Source organism: Natator depressus, chromosome 14 (genome assembly GCF_965152275.1).
Source record: "Natator depressus isolate rNatDep1 chromosome 14, rNatDep2.hap1, whole genome shotgun sequence".
NCBI lineage: Eukaryota > Metazoa > Chordata > Testudines > Cheloniidae > Natator > Natator depressus.
Genome location: NC_134247.1, coordinates 45,270,484 through 45,288,018, shown reverse-complemented (window position 1 = coordinate 45,288,018; position 17,535 = coordinate 45,270,484). Strand labels below are relative to the sequence as shown.

The following is a 17,535-nucleotide window of genomic DNA, read 5'->3' as shown; positions in this document are numbered from 1 at the left end:
CACATGGGGAGAGATGGGCACCTAGGAATGGGATCCACAAAAGCCAGTGTGTTACGTGGACAGCTGCTTAGGCCAGCCCATGGGAGATGCGGATCACAGGGGAGTGTCCTAAGCCCCACCCCTCTCACCCAGTTAGGCGCCTACGTCAGGGCGGCTGAGTGGTGTCTATGGCCAGGTCTGACCCATTCTGGGCAGCTCTTGTCTTAACCCCCCTCTGGAATCTGCTCGCTTAGGTTCCTAAGTGGTGTCTTGTGAGAATGAGTTGGACACCTACCGCGCTCCACAAAGCCCAAGGGAGGAGGCATAGCTTTTTGCCTGGGCAAGGCACTCACCTGGGACGTGGGAGACCTAGATCCAATCCCACCCAGTGGGGAGAAAGGATTGGAGCAGGGCTCTCCTACCCTTCAGGTGGCTGCTCAAGCTATGGGATATTCTTCTTTCGGGCTCTCGTGGGGTACGTCTACCCTGGAATAAAAGACGTGAGGTACAGCTGTGCCTGGACAGGCTTGTAGGGCTCGAAACTGTCTCCGTGAGCGGGGAGGGTCCTTGAGCTCAGGGTCCAGTCCAAGCCCAAATGTCCACGCCATAGCTTTGCAGCCCGAGCCCAAGTCACCTGACCTGGACCAGACCCAGGGGTTTAATTGCAGTGTAGACGTACCCTCAGGTTCTTCCCATGCAATTGGTCCACACCGTATAATTACTGAAAGAGTCACGGGGGGAGGAGAAGACAGAGAGCAGGAGACAGTGCGAATGTGTCTGTCGCCTGGCGGTAGGGCGCTCACATGTGAGATCGAAGGCCTACATTCTCATCCCCCTGCTCCAATGATCCCACAGACATTGTCATGGCCACGCCAGTCAAGGAGAACCAACCAGCAGAGGTGCCGGGGCTCAAGCCATTTTTTTACATTCATAAAAGACCCGGCAAGCCCAGAGATGCTGGGGCAATAAACTGCTGAGCCTAAAGCAGGCGGGGCCCAGCCCTGGCACAAATTAAGCAGTGGACCCAACCTTTCTCTGGGAATAGAATTTAAAAGGACAATAGGCGTCACGCTGATTGAAATGCAGGTTCTCCGTGTGCTGATTGAACTCATGATTCAATTGGGAGATTTCAATCACTCCTCCCTGCTTTAGTCAGTTTCAACACCGGTAGCATAAAGGCGTCCCTGTGTTTTGCTCTAGGTCAGGGATCGTCAACCTTTGGCCCGCGGCCCGCCAGCAGCAGCCAGCACATCCCTCGGCCCGCGCCGCTTCCCGCAGCCCCCACTGGCCTGGGACGGCGAACCGCAGCCAGTGGGAGCCGCGATCGGCTGAACCTGCGGATACAGCAGGTAAACAAACCTGCCCGGCCCACCAGGGGGCTTATCCAGGCAGGCCACATGCCAAAGGTTGCCAATCCCTGCGCTAGGTGTTCCTTGACCCATTTGTAGCATACACTTCTACAAAGAGACTGTGCTAGGCCCTGCCTTCCTCCAATCATTAGCAGAAATCATAACCCAGCATCTGACAACACGTCTGCAGCATTGCACGCTCACAGGTTTACTGCGAGTCTCATCGTATTTGGAGTATTTTTTTTAAAAAGCCTCAGCTCCCGGAGTCAGGTGATTGAGGTGAGAAACTCAGCTTCCATTTAAAAAGGAAGGCTCTAGCCCTCCCGGTTGTAGAGAGGGGCCTGACAATGTGGCCTCTACATTCACAAAACAAGATGCAATAGAAAGAGAGAGCCTGAGACGTGAGGCCTGGTATGAGGGGCCTGAACTGAAGTAGTCAGACCTTGGTGGTATAAAGCAAAGTTAGCAAAAATCAGGCTGTGAGCAGAAGTCGGGCCTTGCTACAAAACATGCCTGCTTGCAAGCTCACAGAACCTGGCCAGAACAGGACCGGTGTTGCAAAAACAGAAGCACTCCTAGGTACTAACTATTCATGTAAACACATTCAGAAGTGTCATGCCAGAACACCCCGCTACAAGGTCATGGTGTAAACACATGCCCAGAAGGTGATAGGGGGACACACTGACCCCTCGGAAAGATAAGGTCTAGCGTGATGGGTACAGATCTCTTGAGCAAGCCATCACGTACAAGGTGAAGATAGTTCCTGACCATGTCAGAGAGTGGTAACTAACCATGTCGGCAGGGCAACACGTAACTGTTTGTATTGATGTATCAAGAAGGGTTTCAGAGGAGGGTGTCTTTGCCTGGCCAAGGGGGAAATGTAAAATCCCACCATTGGCTGAGCCGAGGCCATTCTCATGGGCATCCATGTCTCAGTATCCCCATAAAGTCTGCCGGGTGTTATTATGGGGCTTCGTTGACAATAAACCCGGCCGGTAGCCTTCGCTACGGAACCGAGTCTGTGGTCTTTTTGGGCCGTCGGATCGAGGTCTGCTGCGTACCCGTGCAGAGCTGGGACAGCACACACCGAGAACACTCCTGCAGCCAATGACCGATTATGCCAAATGACAAATAAACGGAACCTGGACTTCATCCTCTCTTTAAATCTCCTGCTTTTTAAGCCAATCTGCTGATTTGGAGTTGGCTCAGTTCCAGCCGATCTGTGGGTGCTGAGCACATTGGCAAATCAGGCTAAAAGGGTGATACGCTCGCAGACAGCAGCTGAATCAGTAACATGAGATCCAGAGGGGGTTTTCATCCTGCTTTCGCTGCCCATATCAGCCCAGTTGTCTCTAAGGAGTCGTTACGGACACATCCAAGCCGCAAAGCCTGTCGTTCCTGATCCCCGCTGAGACCTTGGGAGGGTTTGTTGTATTCACTGTGTCTATTTGACTACCACACAGCAGGGGAGCAACCAGTCCAGTTCATATCACTACACACTGTGCACTAGCAATGGAAGTGGGATGTGGGGTGGGTAGGTGGGTTAGAGAGACCCAGGGGAGGAGGGAAGGTTTCTGTTGTGTTGTGGTGGGTTCTTTGGAGCTGCCGGTGGCCAGCTCAGAGGTGGCACATATAGGGTAACAAACTGCTCCCCAGCACAATTAGCCACTGGCAGCAAATACTGACATCCACCTATTAGCTATCCCTGGCTATTAGTGTTTGCTACCCCACACCTTTCTCCATCCCCTGGTCCAGGGCTAGGAACAGCGCTTAATTTGCACCCCTTGTAAGGCCGACAGATTCCCCCGTCGGCGGCCGCAGGGAACAAACCTGGGACGTCTGGAGCTTAAGGCATGAGCTAAAAGACGCACCTCTCTTGGCCAAAGTTACAGCAGACTCAACAATCGCTAGCTGGCCTAGCTGCCACAAGAGGGGGGCAGAGCCCCACACAAAGCAGGCCTGGGTTACATATGGACGGGGAAAGGTACAAGGGAGAGCGACTGAATTAGTCCAAAGTAAAAGGTCTGCTGATGTAATTCAAGGACTGGGTTAAAATCATGCCTGGTCCACACAAAGTATGACCCAAAGTTGGTGTGTTGGAAACTAAGCCTCACTGGTGACCAAAATATCCCATTCCGCCCACCACGCCCCTGTCAGGGCCTTAATGAAAGAGACTTTGAGGCGAAAAATTGGCTCCTGGAGTGACCGACTGGCCTGACTGCCCCGTCGTCTGCTGGGACCCCAGACCTTCTGTGTCCTACTGAGAGACGCCCTGCCCTGACCAGACCAGGCCAGAGAGGGGACCCGGATAACGTCGGCATTTTCTGCTGAATCCCAAACACCACCCCGGGATGAAATGGGATCGGACTTTAACAGCAACAACAGCAGCTCCAGCCCATCTCAACTAACTTCTTCTCTCTTCCCCCAAAGGACAATTGTTGCCATCTGTGATACCGTCTAAGGGACTGTCTGACCAGGGGAGGGGCTTCCTTCTTTAAAAACTCTCTCCAGCGAAAGGGGACAAGGGGAGTTGGTACCATAGAGGACTTACTAGAGTTGACACTTTACATTCCAAAGGCTTGGTCAGTTTTTCCTTCTTTGTCTTTATCTTTAATTAAAGGTTAGGAGGAGGATTTGTAGCGGGGGTTGCCGTGGTCCTGAGCAAGCTGAAGTCTCCATGTACCAAACCTCCGACCTTGTTTGAAAGGGTCCAGAGCTGGGCAGTGACTGGGGCATGTTAACCCCGTTGGCCCATAGGTTCCTTCTAAACCATACAACCTCACTCACCTTCTCCCCCTGGATACCCCTAATGTCCCAGTATCAGGCTCATCAAAAGACGGGGGGGTGGTGAAATCCGGATCCACTGAAGTCAAGGGAAAACTGTCGCGGACGTCCATGGATTTCACTCAGGGAGTGTAAAGGTGCCTTAAACTTAAAATCACTTTAATTGCCCCTCCGCTCCCCCACCCCTGCACCCCGCACATGGATGGAGACACTGTGAATTAAGAGCTGCTCTACACTAGAAGAGTTATCCCGCTCTAAGTACCTTGGCTGGGGCTGTGAAATATTTTTTAGCACAATAATTACACTGGTGCAGCCCTTGGTGTGGACAATGGGTTATACTGGTCATGGTGGATTAGCCACTGGGCCAACGGGGCCCGGGCCAATTGGGGGGCCCCCAGAAATATGGGTGCCCTGACCCGCTCTGCCCAGCACTCCTGCCAGGGAGTAGGGTTGGGGTGCAGTGGCCCCCACTCCCTGGCAGGAGCGCCAGGCGGGCGGGGTGGGGCAAGGCCCCGCACCCTGACCCTGCTCCCCAGCAGGGGTACTGGAGGGGGGTTGGAGGGGCCTCCATCTGCTCTGGCCCAGGGCCCCAAAAAACAGTGATCTGCCTCTGTATAAAGGTGCCCTGCACCTCTACAGCATATTCCCTCCCTGCCAGGGGATCTGGGTACCCATCTGAGCCCCTTTATCCAAGTATACCCCGGGGAGCCAACCAGGACGGTTAGGGCTGCAGGCCCCTGTAGTGCAGGCAGGCCCCGAGTCCAGAGTGGCCCGCAGGTTTCAGCGCCCGGGGAAATCTGCCCCCAAGCTGTGTTGCACGGGGAGACTTTAGCCCGGCCTGACCTGCGTGCCTCAGTGACCCTGCAGTGCTCACTGGGCCACAGAGTCTTTGGCTCGGGTCCCTGGGGCAGCTCGGCTTCCTGCCACCCGGGCATGTTTCTGTTTCTGAAGGACATATCAGGGACTGGATTGGTTTGGTTTGAATCCTCTCCAGGGTGCAGTATTAAAACCTGCTTTCTGTTTCAGTCTGACTGGGAACATTTACATGACTGGCTGCTCAGAGCAGGGAGGAGCTGTGGGGCCAGTGTATAACCCGCCTGCTCCAGCGAGGGACTGACACAGGACTGTGAGTGTCTCACAGTCCAGCAAACCCTCCCTGATTGGAATTAACCCTTTCACCGCTGTTGGTCCTCCTGCGGGGAGCTACCTGGCTGCTGCTCAGGTGAGCAGAGAGCTGCAAGAGCTGGGGGGGCAATATCTGCATGGGGAGCTCTCCTGGGGGAGGGGTTGGGCTGCCTCCATTCTGTCTCTCCCCGGCTTTGTCCCCACGCATCCAGTTTAGCTCCCAGCTCAGTTGCCCCAGAGGGTCTCTGAGGGGCTGGTTGCAGGGGGCTCCTATGAGGCAGGGTGAGCGGGGGGCAGACGCAATGCCCCTGGGCAGGCTGTAGTGAATGGCCTGGGATGGGTCCGCCCCACAGAGCCAGGTGGGATCTGATCGCTTCACCCCACTGCAAAGCACCCGGATTTGTGCCCTGGGGTCAGACCCTTGGTGCCGGCCCCGTTGGATGCCTTTGCTGGGGCCGGAGCTGCCGGATTCACTCCCCGGGCTCCTGCCCCGTTGCTCTGGCGCTGGCTGGCCCTACGGATAGGGACCCTCCTGCAAACACCCTGGGCAGCAGCTGCTGCTTCTCTCCCTGCCAGAGCAGATCCACAGAGACACTGGAGAGCGGTTGTCAGCTGCTTTGGCTGGACTCGAGTTACCGATTATTAAATTCATAGGCCCTGATTTTAATTCTTGCTGGCGGGTGCTTTTGAAGAGGTTGTGTGTGTTTTGGGGGGCATTCTGCTAGTTTTGGGGGGAGGCTATTTTCAGCATATGTATACATTTCTTTCATATTCTAGTTATTGGATGTGTCAGTCATTGGTATCTTTACTATTTTAATAACGATTCAGTTGTTATGAACTACCTAATTACATTCTCATGAATTACAGTATATTAAGATCATTGCAGTCACCTACAAGCTGTGTTCACTAATGTCCCAGTTTCAAGACATTATGTCTCCAGCCAGCAATCTTATTTACATCTAGTTCCCTGGTATGGTCTTGATGCACGTTCAGGACAGCTGCATTATGCAGGAGAGAAGACTGGAGAGAATTTTTAAGTTTTCTGAAGCTAGAGAATGAGTTGGGGATGATACAGGCACAGCGAGATGGATTCAATTTGCATATACTTCCAGAGTCCTGCAAATGATTCCAAGGTCTCTTTCTTGATGGGTAACAGCTAATTTAGACCCCATCATTCTGTATGTATAGTTGGGTTTATATTTTGCCACGTCATCGAATCATAGAAGATTAGGGTTGGAAGAGAGCTCAGGAGGTCATCTAATCTGACTCCCTGCTCAAAGCAGGACCAATCCCAACTGAATTTGCATTACTTTGCATTTAACATTGAATTTCATCTGCCATTTAGTTGCCCAGTCACCCATGTTAGGGGGCTTATTCCTTCACCCGCTTACTTCCCTGGTCCTTCTCGCATGAACAGAGAGCAACAATACCCGAAGTCCAAAGGTGCAAATAATTTGATGTTTATTGGGGTGAACTTCCAGCAAGCATGATTCCAATTTCCTTCCTTAGTGTCCCCCTTCCCAGTTCTGACACCACAGAGCCTTACCTGTGTCCCTGTTCCCATTCCCCCCCCGCTTAGCAAAACATGATTCCAATTCCCCCCCAGCAAAGCATGATTCCAATTTCCCCACCTCCATTCCCTGTTCCCATTCCTGCCCCCCTTACTTCCTGATTGACTGCAGACTATATAGTAAAACTTGAGTTCTGCTTAGCTATACCTTAACCAATCATTTTCCTGAAATTTAACTAACCAATCCTAATATATTGTAACACGATTATTTAACCATTTTATATCCCACCACCTTAATTAGTTTACACCCAGCAAAATTAATTATACAGCAGACAGAAACAATCATAGAACCAGACAGAGACCCTGCAAATAAACAATAGCAAAGTGGGAACTATAATGACAAAACAATACAGAAGTGAGGATTTCACAACTACACCTATAAGGACATAAGGGTTTCCCAGCTGTGTCTATTGGTAAGTGAGTTCTTAACAGACAGAAAACTGTCAAACTAAACTTCCTTTTACATCCTCTAGGCCCTTCCCTTTCTCTGGAGGTGATAGATCGGATCACCTTTCCAACAGCCCCAGATTGCCTTATTTCAGTGTGACTGGTTTGGGATGTGAGGATGTGACCAGTCGCTTCCCAGCTTATGGCAGCCTCTGCTGCTTAGCCAAAGGCCTTAGCCTAAGAACAGGGCCTCAGACTGTCGTCGTAAGAGAAAGCCCTTACACCGGCAGACAGTGATTTTGATTCTTTCTTTTGTACCTCTAGAACTAGCCAAGTGACAAGAATACACCTAAATTCTTAGAGAAAAGGCCTTTACAGACAGGCCTGAATATCTATATCCTAACAACCCAGTTTTCAGAGATCCTTTCATAGCTCTTCGCAGTCTGCCTGGGTCTTAACTATCTTGAGTAGAATCATAGGACTGGAAGGGACCTCGAGAGGTCATCAAGTCCAGTCCCCTGCGCTCATGGCAGGACCAGCACCAGCTAGACCATCCCTGACAGGTGTTTGTCCAACCTGCTCTTAAAAATCTCCAATGATGGAGATTCCACAACCTCCCTAGGCAATTTATTCCAGTGCTTAACCACCCTGACAGGAAGTTTTTTCTAATGTCCAACCTAAACCCCCTTGCTGCCGTTTAAGCCCGTTGCTTCTTGTCCTATCCTCAGAGGTTAAAAAGAACAATTTTTCTCCCTCCTCCTTGTAACAACCTTTTAGGTACTTGAAAATGGCCATCATGTCCCCTCTCTGTCTCCTCTTTTCTTGTATCAACTGCAAATGTTGGCACCTCACTGCTTACCCCTTTTTCCAGATCACTGATGCATTTTGCACAGTGCTGGTCCCAGTACAAGCCCCTCGGGGGGGACACCTCTATTTACTCCTCTCCATTCTGAGAATGGACCATTTATTCCTGCCCTTTGTTTCCTACCTTTTAACTGGAGCCCCCGGCAATGCTTTCAGGATCATCTAACCTTCATTTCATTTAATGCCAAGACTTTTGCTATCTTAATCCCTCTGCCTCTGTTTCTAAACAAACTCCCTGCCCCCGGGGCAGAACCTGTTCGCAGCACAGAGCTCATGAGAGCTCTGCCTCCCGCTACTTCTCTTCCATAGCACCCAGGGAGTCACACCGGTGATTGAATTGCTGCCCCAGCTTGTGGGTGCGTTTGTGCGTGAGTGGCGGGTGTGTGTAGGTGCATTGGCTATGTGAGTCTGTCAGGATGTCATATATCATACGATCTGCCAGCCCCACTGTGTAAGCTGGATCCTGTGAGCAGCCGGGGACAAATGCCCACTGGGGCAGACGGTGTTGGGAGGAAGGCGGGCAGGGCTGCTTCTGTAATTGTGCACGGGGGGGCGACACAGGAGAGGGTGGGCAGCAGCTCTAGACAGAAGCTCTGCAGTGGCAGAGACTAAGATCTAAGCCGAGAATGCTGCGTTCCTTATTCTGCTAGTTTCTTGCTGACTGGTGGAAAAAAGTGACTCTAGGGTGTGTCTACACAGCGCAGTGAGCCCAGCTCAGACTCAGGTTTGAGACCGCGCCCCTTTTTGTCCACACACAGATCAGTCTGACTCCGGTCAAGTCAGGTCCTAGCATCCTGCTGGGGCGAGTCTGAGCCTGTGTCCTGGTGTGACTCCGGTCCGAGCTCTGCCATTTTGCAGTGTGGACACAGCTCAAGCTGCAGACCCATCAGAAGGTCTATGCAGTGCGGTGTGGACCATTAGCACCGCTGAGAGGCCCCGGGCCAGCAATCGTAAGCCCAGGTTTGCAGTGCAGTGTGGACGCTAGTGGCCACAAACCCGGGTCCCACAGAGCTGGGTTGACCATGCCGTGGAGACGTAGCCCTAGTGATTCATTGGCACCAGCCCAGGCCAGGTGTAGTTGCCAGTGGGTTGGTGATGATGCAAGTGTCTAACAGAGAGGGGAGAATCCTAATCCGGTGGCATTTTATACCCCACTAGGCAGGTGGCAGAGATGTTACAAGGTGCTGGGCCGGGGAGACTCTGAATCCCTGTACGAGCCCAGGAGACTCTAACTGGGGAACCGGCTGCATTTTCTGTCTCCCGGATTCCTGCCCTTGTAGCATTTTAGGACACACAATGGGACTATGGGGCAATGCCCAGCTGGCTGAGGTAGCCGTTACCCCCCTCCCCCATGACCCCACTGCTCTGCTAATACCCTAGAGGAGCTGTGAGAGGAGGGGGCTGTTTGTTTAGCTGCCTTTTATTGTTTCACTGATGGAGCTGTTTATTGCCTGACTGGAATGACTTTTCATTTCCACTGGGGGGCAGGTGTCATTTTGCAGCAGCTCTCCCCAAAACCTTATCAGAACCACGCCCCTGACTTGAAAAGGCGGCAGATTCAAATCTAATGAAATACGTTTTCACGCAAGGCACAGCTGGTCTGTGGAACTCACTGCCACAAGATCTCCTTGGTCAATCTCCTTTTCTAAATCCTGCCAAGCTCTTGGCATTTATAGAGATATTGGGACCGTCCAGAGTTATAAACATCAATATTACAAAATAACCTGGAGTGGGAAGGGCTCTAAACCCTCCTGGGCAAGATACAAGCCCCAGCTTCTAACCAATGGGGGTGAGGGAGGAATCTGTCCCTGGGGCAGGTTATTCCATCACCGTCCAGTACAGGGGTGTCCTGCCCCTCCCGCTGAAGCAGCTGGTGCTGGCTGGTTTTGGAGACGGGGCGCCCCCTTCAGAGCTGCTCAGTAACAGCTCTGCTGCGGCCATAGGGTGCAGCTGGGACTGTCTGTCTGCTGCTGCTCTCCCAGGCCCTGTCCCACCAGGGGTGCAGGGACTTCCTGGGGCATCCCCCAAGGGCAGAAAGAGGGAACTGCATGCAAAATTCCAGGCCCCCCATGCAAAATTCCAGGCACTGAAATTAAACCATAACGACTTCTTGTAAACTATTTGCATAAGGGGAAGTGATCATTCCTGCCAGTTCAGGTGTGGCTGTAACAGACGTATAAACAGACATCACCCACCAGAGCTGGGGGTCAGGACCCATTGACTCCAGTGGAGCGATGGCTAATTTCACCAGCTGGGGATCTAGGTTCAGTGATTTCAATGCAGCTGCCCCAATTCACACCATCAGATCTGGCTCCAGCACATGCCTCCATCGGTTTGTCGAGTGCTTTGGGATCCTTCAGATGACAATCGCTGTAGAGAAAGCTGGGCAGTCCTCGCTGTGTCAGCTCTAACTGCCCCTGCTGTGCAGGGCTGTGGCTGGGCAGATAAAACCCCGACACAAGCCAGCCAGAGTAACCCGACAATTCTCTCCACAGGCAAACCTCGAACCCAGACCTACAGAAGCCAGTCGGAGGAAACAGAACCAGGATGATTCTGAGACCTGGAATTGATTTGGTCAGCGCCTGCTAAGGCCTAGTTGACCCTGGGGATAAAAGCCGTGCCAAGGATACCTTTGAAACAGTTCATTCGAACACAGCTCGGGCCCAGCCTGGCTGGTCGGGGTCTTCAGGTAAAACTCACAATCCAATTGTATTTGAAAGGAGTTTTTCCTGATCACCCCACGTAGCCAAACCGCACCTGAGCTGTAATCCAGTGAGCTGCTTTGAAGATCTCCTTACGAAGGGCTCTGCCGGCACCGCCAGACCCACTGTGAATAGGGCCGTAGTTACCGCTGGCCGCAGAAAGGTGAACATGTCCCCTGTTTTGGAGTCCGCAATTCTTTCGGAGACAGAAAAGATGTGGAACGGGTTGTATCCTGCTGAGAAAATAAAGCCAAATCCACTCCTGGCTTCCCATGTAACCCAAATGAAACCAAATGGAACAACTCATGTGACCATCCCACCAAAGGATGGAGAGAGCAGCAAAATCTACCCTGCAGGTACAGCTGCCTCTTTGGGATCTTCTTACACTTTGACTCAGGAGGGCCTTTATCTCAATTTCCATCAACGTCTTCTGGGTGGAAAATGCTTTTTTGAACAAGACAGATTTTTCCCCACAACTCTTTTTGCTCAGAAGGTTTCTGGGTTTCAAATGGAAACAAAGCCAATCTTCATTTCTAATGGGAAGGTTTTTGTTTGGTGGGGGGAGGAATTTTGTGTTTGAAGTAGGAAAAGAATCCCTTTTTGATTTAAAGTGTTGGGGTCTGCCCCCCCCCCCCACCATTCTCTCCCCTTTTAGATAAACACTTTCACTGGAAACAGTTTGAAAGCGCGGGGGAAACTCCGAAAACCTCCAGTTGAAACCCCTGTTTTTCTGATTTTATTTTTTTTTTTTAAGTTGAAAGGACTCCCCACCCCCATTTGGAATGAAAATTTTCACTTCATGCTCTCTAAATTTCTCTCTATATATTTGTAAAATACCACCCCCCCTTTTTTTTTAAGCCAGCTCCAGCTGATGCTGCTGATCAGTGCAGGGCCCATTTCTCCCTGCTCTAGCAGCCCCGTGAGCATTAATGGCTGTTTCTATTACAGGTTTGCTCTCTAGGTTGATATCACAGGCACGTCGCTGGGCAGTTCTGAACATGGTTCTCGTTCTCATCCTGACCATCACTGTCATCACCCTCATCATTACCCTCATCGCCCTGTCAGGTGAGCGTGGAGCCTGCATGGCCCCGTCTCTGTGTCTTACACTCCGTGCTGGAAATCTCACAACACCCCCCAACTTCTCCCCTCTCCCCCCCACCACAGCCCACCCCTGCTTCAACAGTCACATCGGACTCTGCTGAGCCCGGGGTGTTTCTGTGGGGTCTCTCCCCCCCCACCCGCCATAGTCCAGCTCCCACTGGCTGTTGGCTCGCTCTGCCATGTCACCCAAACACCCCTGGATACCCAGGGCTGTGAGTCACCGTGTTACCCCCCTGTCTCCAGCAGGGAGACACCTGTCTCCACCTGTTCCCAGCTGGCTGTCAGCTCCCTAACCCCACCAGCCTCTCAGCTTCGCAAGCCCTCTCCTCCCGGCTAGGCCAGCCCTGGCTTTACCTTGTAGATAACAATAGCTGCACCCCAGCCCCCACATCCCTTTGCAGCATGTCCCTGTGACCTCCAGCCCTGGCACCGGCTACTCACTGAAATCCCAGATCCTCTGCCCCAAAGCTGCAGCATGCCCCTATTTACCAGTTTTACCATAAACCACCACTCCTGTATCACACACAGCCCCTGTGAGCATGGCTAACAAACAAGAGCGGTTTGTTCAGGAAAGAAAAACGATTTAACTAGAAACGAGAGAACGAGGTGGGAACAAATGATAACGACACAAAACAAAACCACAAAACACGAACCTGGGTCTACACTCACCTTTCCTCTCTCATGAAGCCGCTTTCCCCCCAAGTCCAGTGTCTTGCCGAGCTGGCCGGCTTCACGGGCACCTAGAGCCAAGCCTTCATGAAATACCCCCCCTGCTCCTTCTCAGTGAATGGATCCAGAGGGTCTTTTCCTCTCCTCTGGTATATTCAAACTGAGAGACAACAGCGCCCCCTGGTGTCTGGTCGCAGCTATTCTATACCTAGCATCTCACCTGTGGGTGTACGGGGGGTAACAGCGCCCCCTGGTGTCTGGTTGCATCTATTCTATACCTAGCATCTCACCTGTGGGTGTCCAGGGGGTAACAGCGCCCCCTGGTGTCTGTCGCATCTATTCTATACCTAGCATCTCACCTGTGGGTGTCCAGGGGGTAACAGCGCCCCCTGGTGTCTGTCGCATCTATTCTATACCTAGCATCTCACCTGTGGGTGTCCAGGGGGTAACAGCGCCCCCTGGTGTCTGGTCGCATCTATTCTATACCTAGCATCTCACCTGTGGGTGTCCAGGGGGTAACAGCTCCACCTGGCGGCTGTTTATAATTATCTCATCGATTGGTTGGTACCACAGGAGGCCTCACCACTGGCCTGTTTTCAGAGCACGGTTTTGGGCCCACGACACACGGCTCCGGTATTGCTTCCCCCGCAGGACCAGCCCTGCCATGCAGAAGCCGAAGTGCCTGACGTGCGGGTGCAATCACTGGCACCGTCTGTGCCTGCAGTTAACTGCAGGGGGGCAAACCCGGGGCACAGCAAAGGAGACCAGGGCTGGAAACGTGGCTCCAAATTCACGGCCGGTGTCGCTGTGGGGGGCTGGTGGGTGGGTGCTGGCCTCTCCCTGTTGTAAAGGGGAACGTGTCTCGGCACAAGATCAGCTTCCCATGGTGTGGAGGGTGTGCGGTGTTCCATGGTGTGGTGTCAGTGGGGGGGCGGGTTCCCTTGGCTACAGCGGGAGAAGGGTAAATCTCTTACCCTGCTACTTTCTCATCTCCAGCAAAGAAATCTGAGCCGTGTTCAGCTGGTCCTGCCTGCCCAGATGGCTGGATCGGGTACCTGGGGAAGTGTTACTATTTCTCAGAGACTGAAGGAGACTGGACCTACAGCCAGAATAACTGCTCTGCACTTGGTGCCTCCCTGGCCGTGATTGACACCCAGCAGGAAATGGTGAGACCCAGATTCTGGGCTGCACAGGGTGGGGGTGGCAAAGGCGGCTTTCTGCTGGGTTTGCCCTGGGGCTGTCAGGGCCCCAGATGCTGCTTGAATTGAGGGCAACTTCTCACATCCCAGAATAGCCAGAGTACAGAGTGCTCCACCCACTCTCCATCCTCCCCGTTCACCAGGGATTGAGTCGGAGCAGCTTGGGGCTAATGTGCTGACCCTCGGCTCCCGGGGAGTTCCCAGTGGGGGAATCTAGATGCTTTCCAGCCCCTTTCATGTGCCAGGAGCATCGTTGCCAACCCAGGCATTTAAAAATCAGCAGTCAGGACCCCCAAAACCATGAGATTGACTGTAAAATAACAGCTGCCAGGGCTTCAAATTTGTTTTCTGGTGTTGTAGCTTTTAGGGGGTCACATTTTCAAGTTTATCTCTGCAACCATGAGAGTTAGAAACTTACGAAAGACGAGAGTCTCTTGTAATCACCTGACTCCAGGAGCTGGGGTGTTAAGAAAAGCACCAAACAGCATGAGACTCTCAGTAAAATCAAGGGATTTGGTCAGCATGTAGGAGTGGTAAAGGCCTGGAGTGCAGCTGAGAGCAGAGCCAGATGGCTGCTAACTACCGGAGCTGGTTGAAAATCAGAATTTCCAGCTTATGGAAAATTTAGGATAAAAACAAATGTCAAAATATCGGAATCGGGACAAGAAGCTGAAATAACTCAACTTTTAACTTTCCTTTCAGTTCCAGAAATCTGTGACAATGGCTGGTTTTGACGTTTGATCAAACCAACTTCTTTTGACACTCACAGATCAAAACAGTTTGATTTGTCAAAGCAAATCAAAACATTTGTTTCAGCCTGGTTCAGCATGGAACAGCAGCTGTGGTTCCTCATGCGAGTTGTCTTTTGGGAGCCTTCTACCCCCTTCTGTGCGTTGAGACCCTGGGTTGGACTACATCACCCATGATGCCCAGCAGTGGCTCAGCCAATAGGGAAACCATGGTGCTTTATGGGAGATGTAGTCTAGGGGGAACCAGCCCATAGTAGAGGAAGGTGGAGGTGTGAGGCCCAACTATAATTCCCACGAGGCACCCTGGTAGCTCAGCTGGCTGCAGACTAATGCTGAACTGACCCAAAACACAATAATTGCTCAGTGGAAATGGAAAAAATTCAGCAAAATTTACTTTTGGAAAAATTCATTTTTGCAGGAAACACATTTTCTGTCACAGAATATTTTGATGGAAAAGCTCCAGCCAGCTCTACTAAGAGCACTAGACTAGTCGCGAAAAGAACAGGAGGACTCGTGGCACCTTAGAGACTAACACATTTATCTGAGCAGGAGCTTTCGTGAGCTACAGCTCACTTCAAATAAATTGGTTAGTCTCTAAGGTGCCACAAGTCCTCCTTTTCTTTTCGCGAATACAGACTAACACGGCTGCTACTCTGAAACTAGACTGGTCTTAGCACAGTGTCCACACATGGACTGACTTCCCCGTAGCTCATGGAGCAGATGGGTGCTGCCTTCGAGTCTGGATTGTTATTTCTTGGTGTCGAATTCCCAGCCTGGACCCCCTGCCCAGCACCCCGTGTCGTAGCTCAGAGAATCAAGTGCAGGTTGTAGGGGGCCCAGAAATGGTGGGTGACGCATATTTACTTTTATTTTTCTAACAAAGGATTTCATGATGCGCTATAAAGACATCCCCAACTATTGGATCGGCCTCCGGAGGGACCTGAACCAGCCCTGGAAATGGGTCAGTGGCACCGAATTCAGCAACTGGTGAGTCCCTCTGAGTTCTGTTCACTCAGTGAATGATGCAGCTCACATTTAAAATGGAAGACTGGCCCTGTGGTTAGGGCCTGGGGCTGTGACTTAGGAAATCTGGTTCAATTCCTGGTTTCACCCCAGGTTTGCTGTGACCTTGGGGAAAATTGCTTGGAGCCAGATTATGGCTGCTAGTTGAAGCTGCTTTCAAAGTTTTGTTGGATTTCTGATTATTATTATTTGTTGCTGTTACAGGTTTAAAATAGCAGGAGGAGGGTCGTGTGCTTTTCTGAACAGCGGCGATATTTCCAGTTCAGGCTGCTCCAGAGAGGGACGCTGGATCTGCAGCAAACCAGTGGAGAAAACAGAAGGCAGAGCACAGTGACAGTGACCTGGATGAGGCAGGGTCTTGTCCTTTTAATGGGGCTGTCCCAAGCTGCCTCAGCAAGTGGGGGACTGGATGGGGCTGGCGAAGGGGGACAGCCCCAGCAGCAAGGAAGAGAGACAGTCGCTGAAAGACAGCGTATAGCTCCTCCCCTTGGAGCCTCTGGCACCCATTGGCCCATTTGGGAATGTGGGGTGCTCAAGGGATTTAACAGGGAGACCACATAATGTGGGTCTTTTATGGCTCCATTCCAGCAGCCCCACCCTGAATTAGGGGCGAGAGTCCGTGGCCCTCCCAGCCTGAGGGCAGCCCCTGTGTTCAGGTTTAATAACATTTGGAGCCTGCCGCTTAAAAACCATCCTTGGGCCTGTGCTTACCTGGCTGCTGTGTCCTCATCCATGTTCCTTTTCCTGCCCGCGTGCAGCTACCCCGGCCTGAGTGAACCCCTGGTCACCAGACAGCCAACAGCCCAACAATCGGACAGATGGAACATATAATAGCCACGAGACCGTACGGGACGCAGCTGCCCTGTCCTTCACGAGCAACGTGCTGTGACGGGCTGTGATATAAAGGCCCTGGCTCACTCTGTGCTACAGAGAAATGAATCCTTTGGAAGGGGAGCCCTGGCAGCCAAACCTGCAGCGTCCCGCCTGTCAGAGGCTCAGCGTAGGAGCCTGAGAAGAGCTGAGTGATCTGGCCAGGGGAATGAAGGGGCTGGAGTGAACCCCTGCAGCCTGGCGGAAGGACGCGTGATCTCCTGCTGTAAGGCGAGAAGGGCTGGTTTGCAGGCCCTGCTGCGAGAGCATGAAGAGAAGCAGCGGACAGGAGGGGATGTGAATCACTGCTCCCAACCCTGTAGGGAAACTGAGGCAACAGCTGCATCCTGCCAACAGGGGAGTCCCCACAAGGACTAATAAACTGAGGACAATCCCTTCCATCTGTCCTTCTCTCCTATCTAATGCCTGCCTTTATACCACACTCTTCACTATAACGTCCTGCCTTGTGTATGTCCCAGTGCTGTAGCTGGAAAAACAAGAGCACCCCGACAATCGGACAGATGGAATACACTGTAGCCATAAGACAGGACGTGGCAGTTGTTTGTACTCCACAAGCAATAGGGTGTGAAAAGTTGGCAGCAAATCCTGCTGGGAGAGGAAACGGGTATAAAAGCCAAGGCTCCGTCTATGGCACAGAGACAGAATCTTTTGACTTGGAAACTGGAAGGGGAGCAGGCAAACCTGCAGCGTCCCGCCTCTCAGAGACCCAGGGCAGGAGCCGGAGAAGAGCAGTGGCTGGACTGATCTGCCAGAGGCTGTCTCTGGAGGTGCTGTGGCCCCTGCAGCCATGGAGTGAAGGGGCCGGGGCGAACCCTGCAGCCTGGGGGAAGGACTCAAACTCCTGCTGTAAGGCGAGAAGGGCTGGTTTGCAGGCCCTGCTGTGAGGGCTGCAGGAGCGTGAAGAGGCACCGCGGACAAGAGGATTGCTGGCATGTGCTAGGATAGACTCTGTGTGTGTGTGTGTGTGTGTGTGTGTGTGTGTGTGTGTGTACACATGTACAAAATTTTTATAATAATAAACCAGCTCCCAGAGGGGACATTTTTATTTTGTAAACCTTAAATCCTCATGTGAATGGCTCCTCCCACCCCAACAGGGAAACTGAGGCAGCAGCTGCATCCTGCCAAGAGTGCTGTGAGCGGCCC

At 52.2% G+C, this 17,535-nt stretch overlaps 1 protein-coding gene and 1 long non-coding RNA gene across 2 annotated transcripts in view; one reads left to right on the top strand and one right to left on the bottom strand.

Moving 5' to 3' along the window:
- The window catches only part of LOC141997951 (uncharacterized), a 112,719-nt gene extending 100,032 nt beyond the window's left edge, over positions 1–12,687 (bottom strand). Inside the window, exon 1 of the long non-coding RNA XR_012641789.1 lies at positions 12,531–12,687. This is a non-coding gene — a long non-coding RNA (uncharacterized LOC141997951). The remainder of the gene's footprint in view (positions 1–12,530) is intronic.
- On the top strand, positions 5,168–17,375 carry LOC141997943 (C-type lectin domain family 2 member D-like). Its single transcript, XM_074970516.1, has 6 exons — positions 5,168–5,334; positions 10,554–11,116; positions 11,709–11,825; positions 13,527–13,696; positions 15,362–15,465; positions 15,706–17,375. Exons 2-6 carry the CDS (start codon positions 10,930–10,932, stop codon positions 15,833–15,835), a joined length of 708 nt encoding a protein of 235 aa, XP_074826617.1. The 5' UTR covers positions 5,168–5,334; positions 10,554–10,929; the 3' UTR covers positions 15,836–17,375.
- Positions 17,376–17,535: the final 160 nt, after the last annotated feature.

What these genes read in the sequence shown, in the direction of transcription:
- LOC141997943 (XM_074970516.1), top strand. Translation starts at nt 10,930, where the DNA reads ATGTCCCCTGTTTTGGAGTCCGCAATTCTTTCGGAGACAGAAAAGATG. An exon ending in TACCCTCATCGCCCTGTCAG is followed by an intron (nt 11,826 to 13,526) that starts GTGAGCGTGGAG and finishes TCTCATCTCCAG; the next exon opens with CAAAGAAATCTGAGCCGTGT. An exon ending in GGCACCGAATTCAGCAACTG is followed by an intron (nt 15,466 to 15,705) that starts GTGAGTCCCTCT and finishes TTGCTGTTACAG; the next exon opens with GTTTAAAATAGCAGGAGGAG.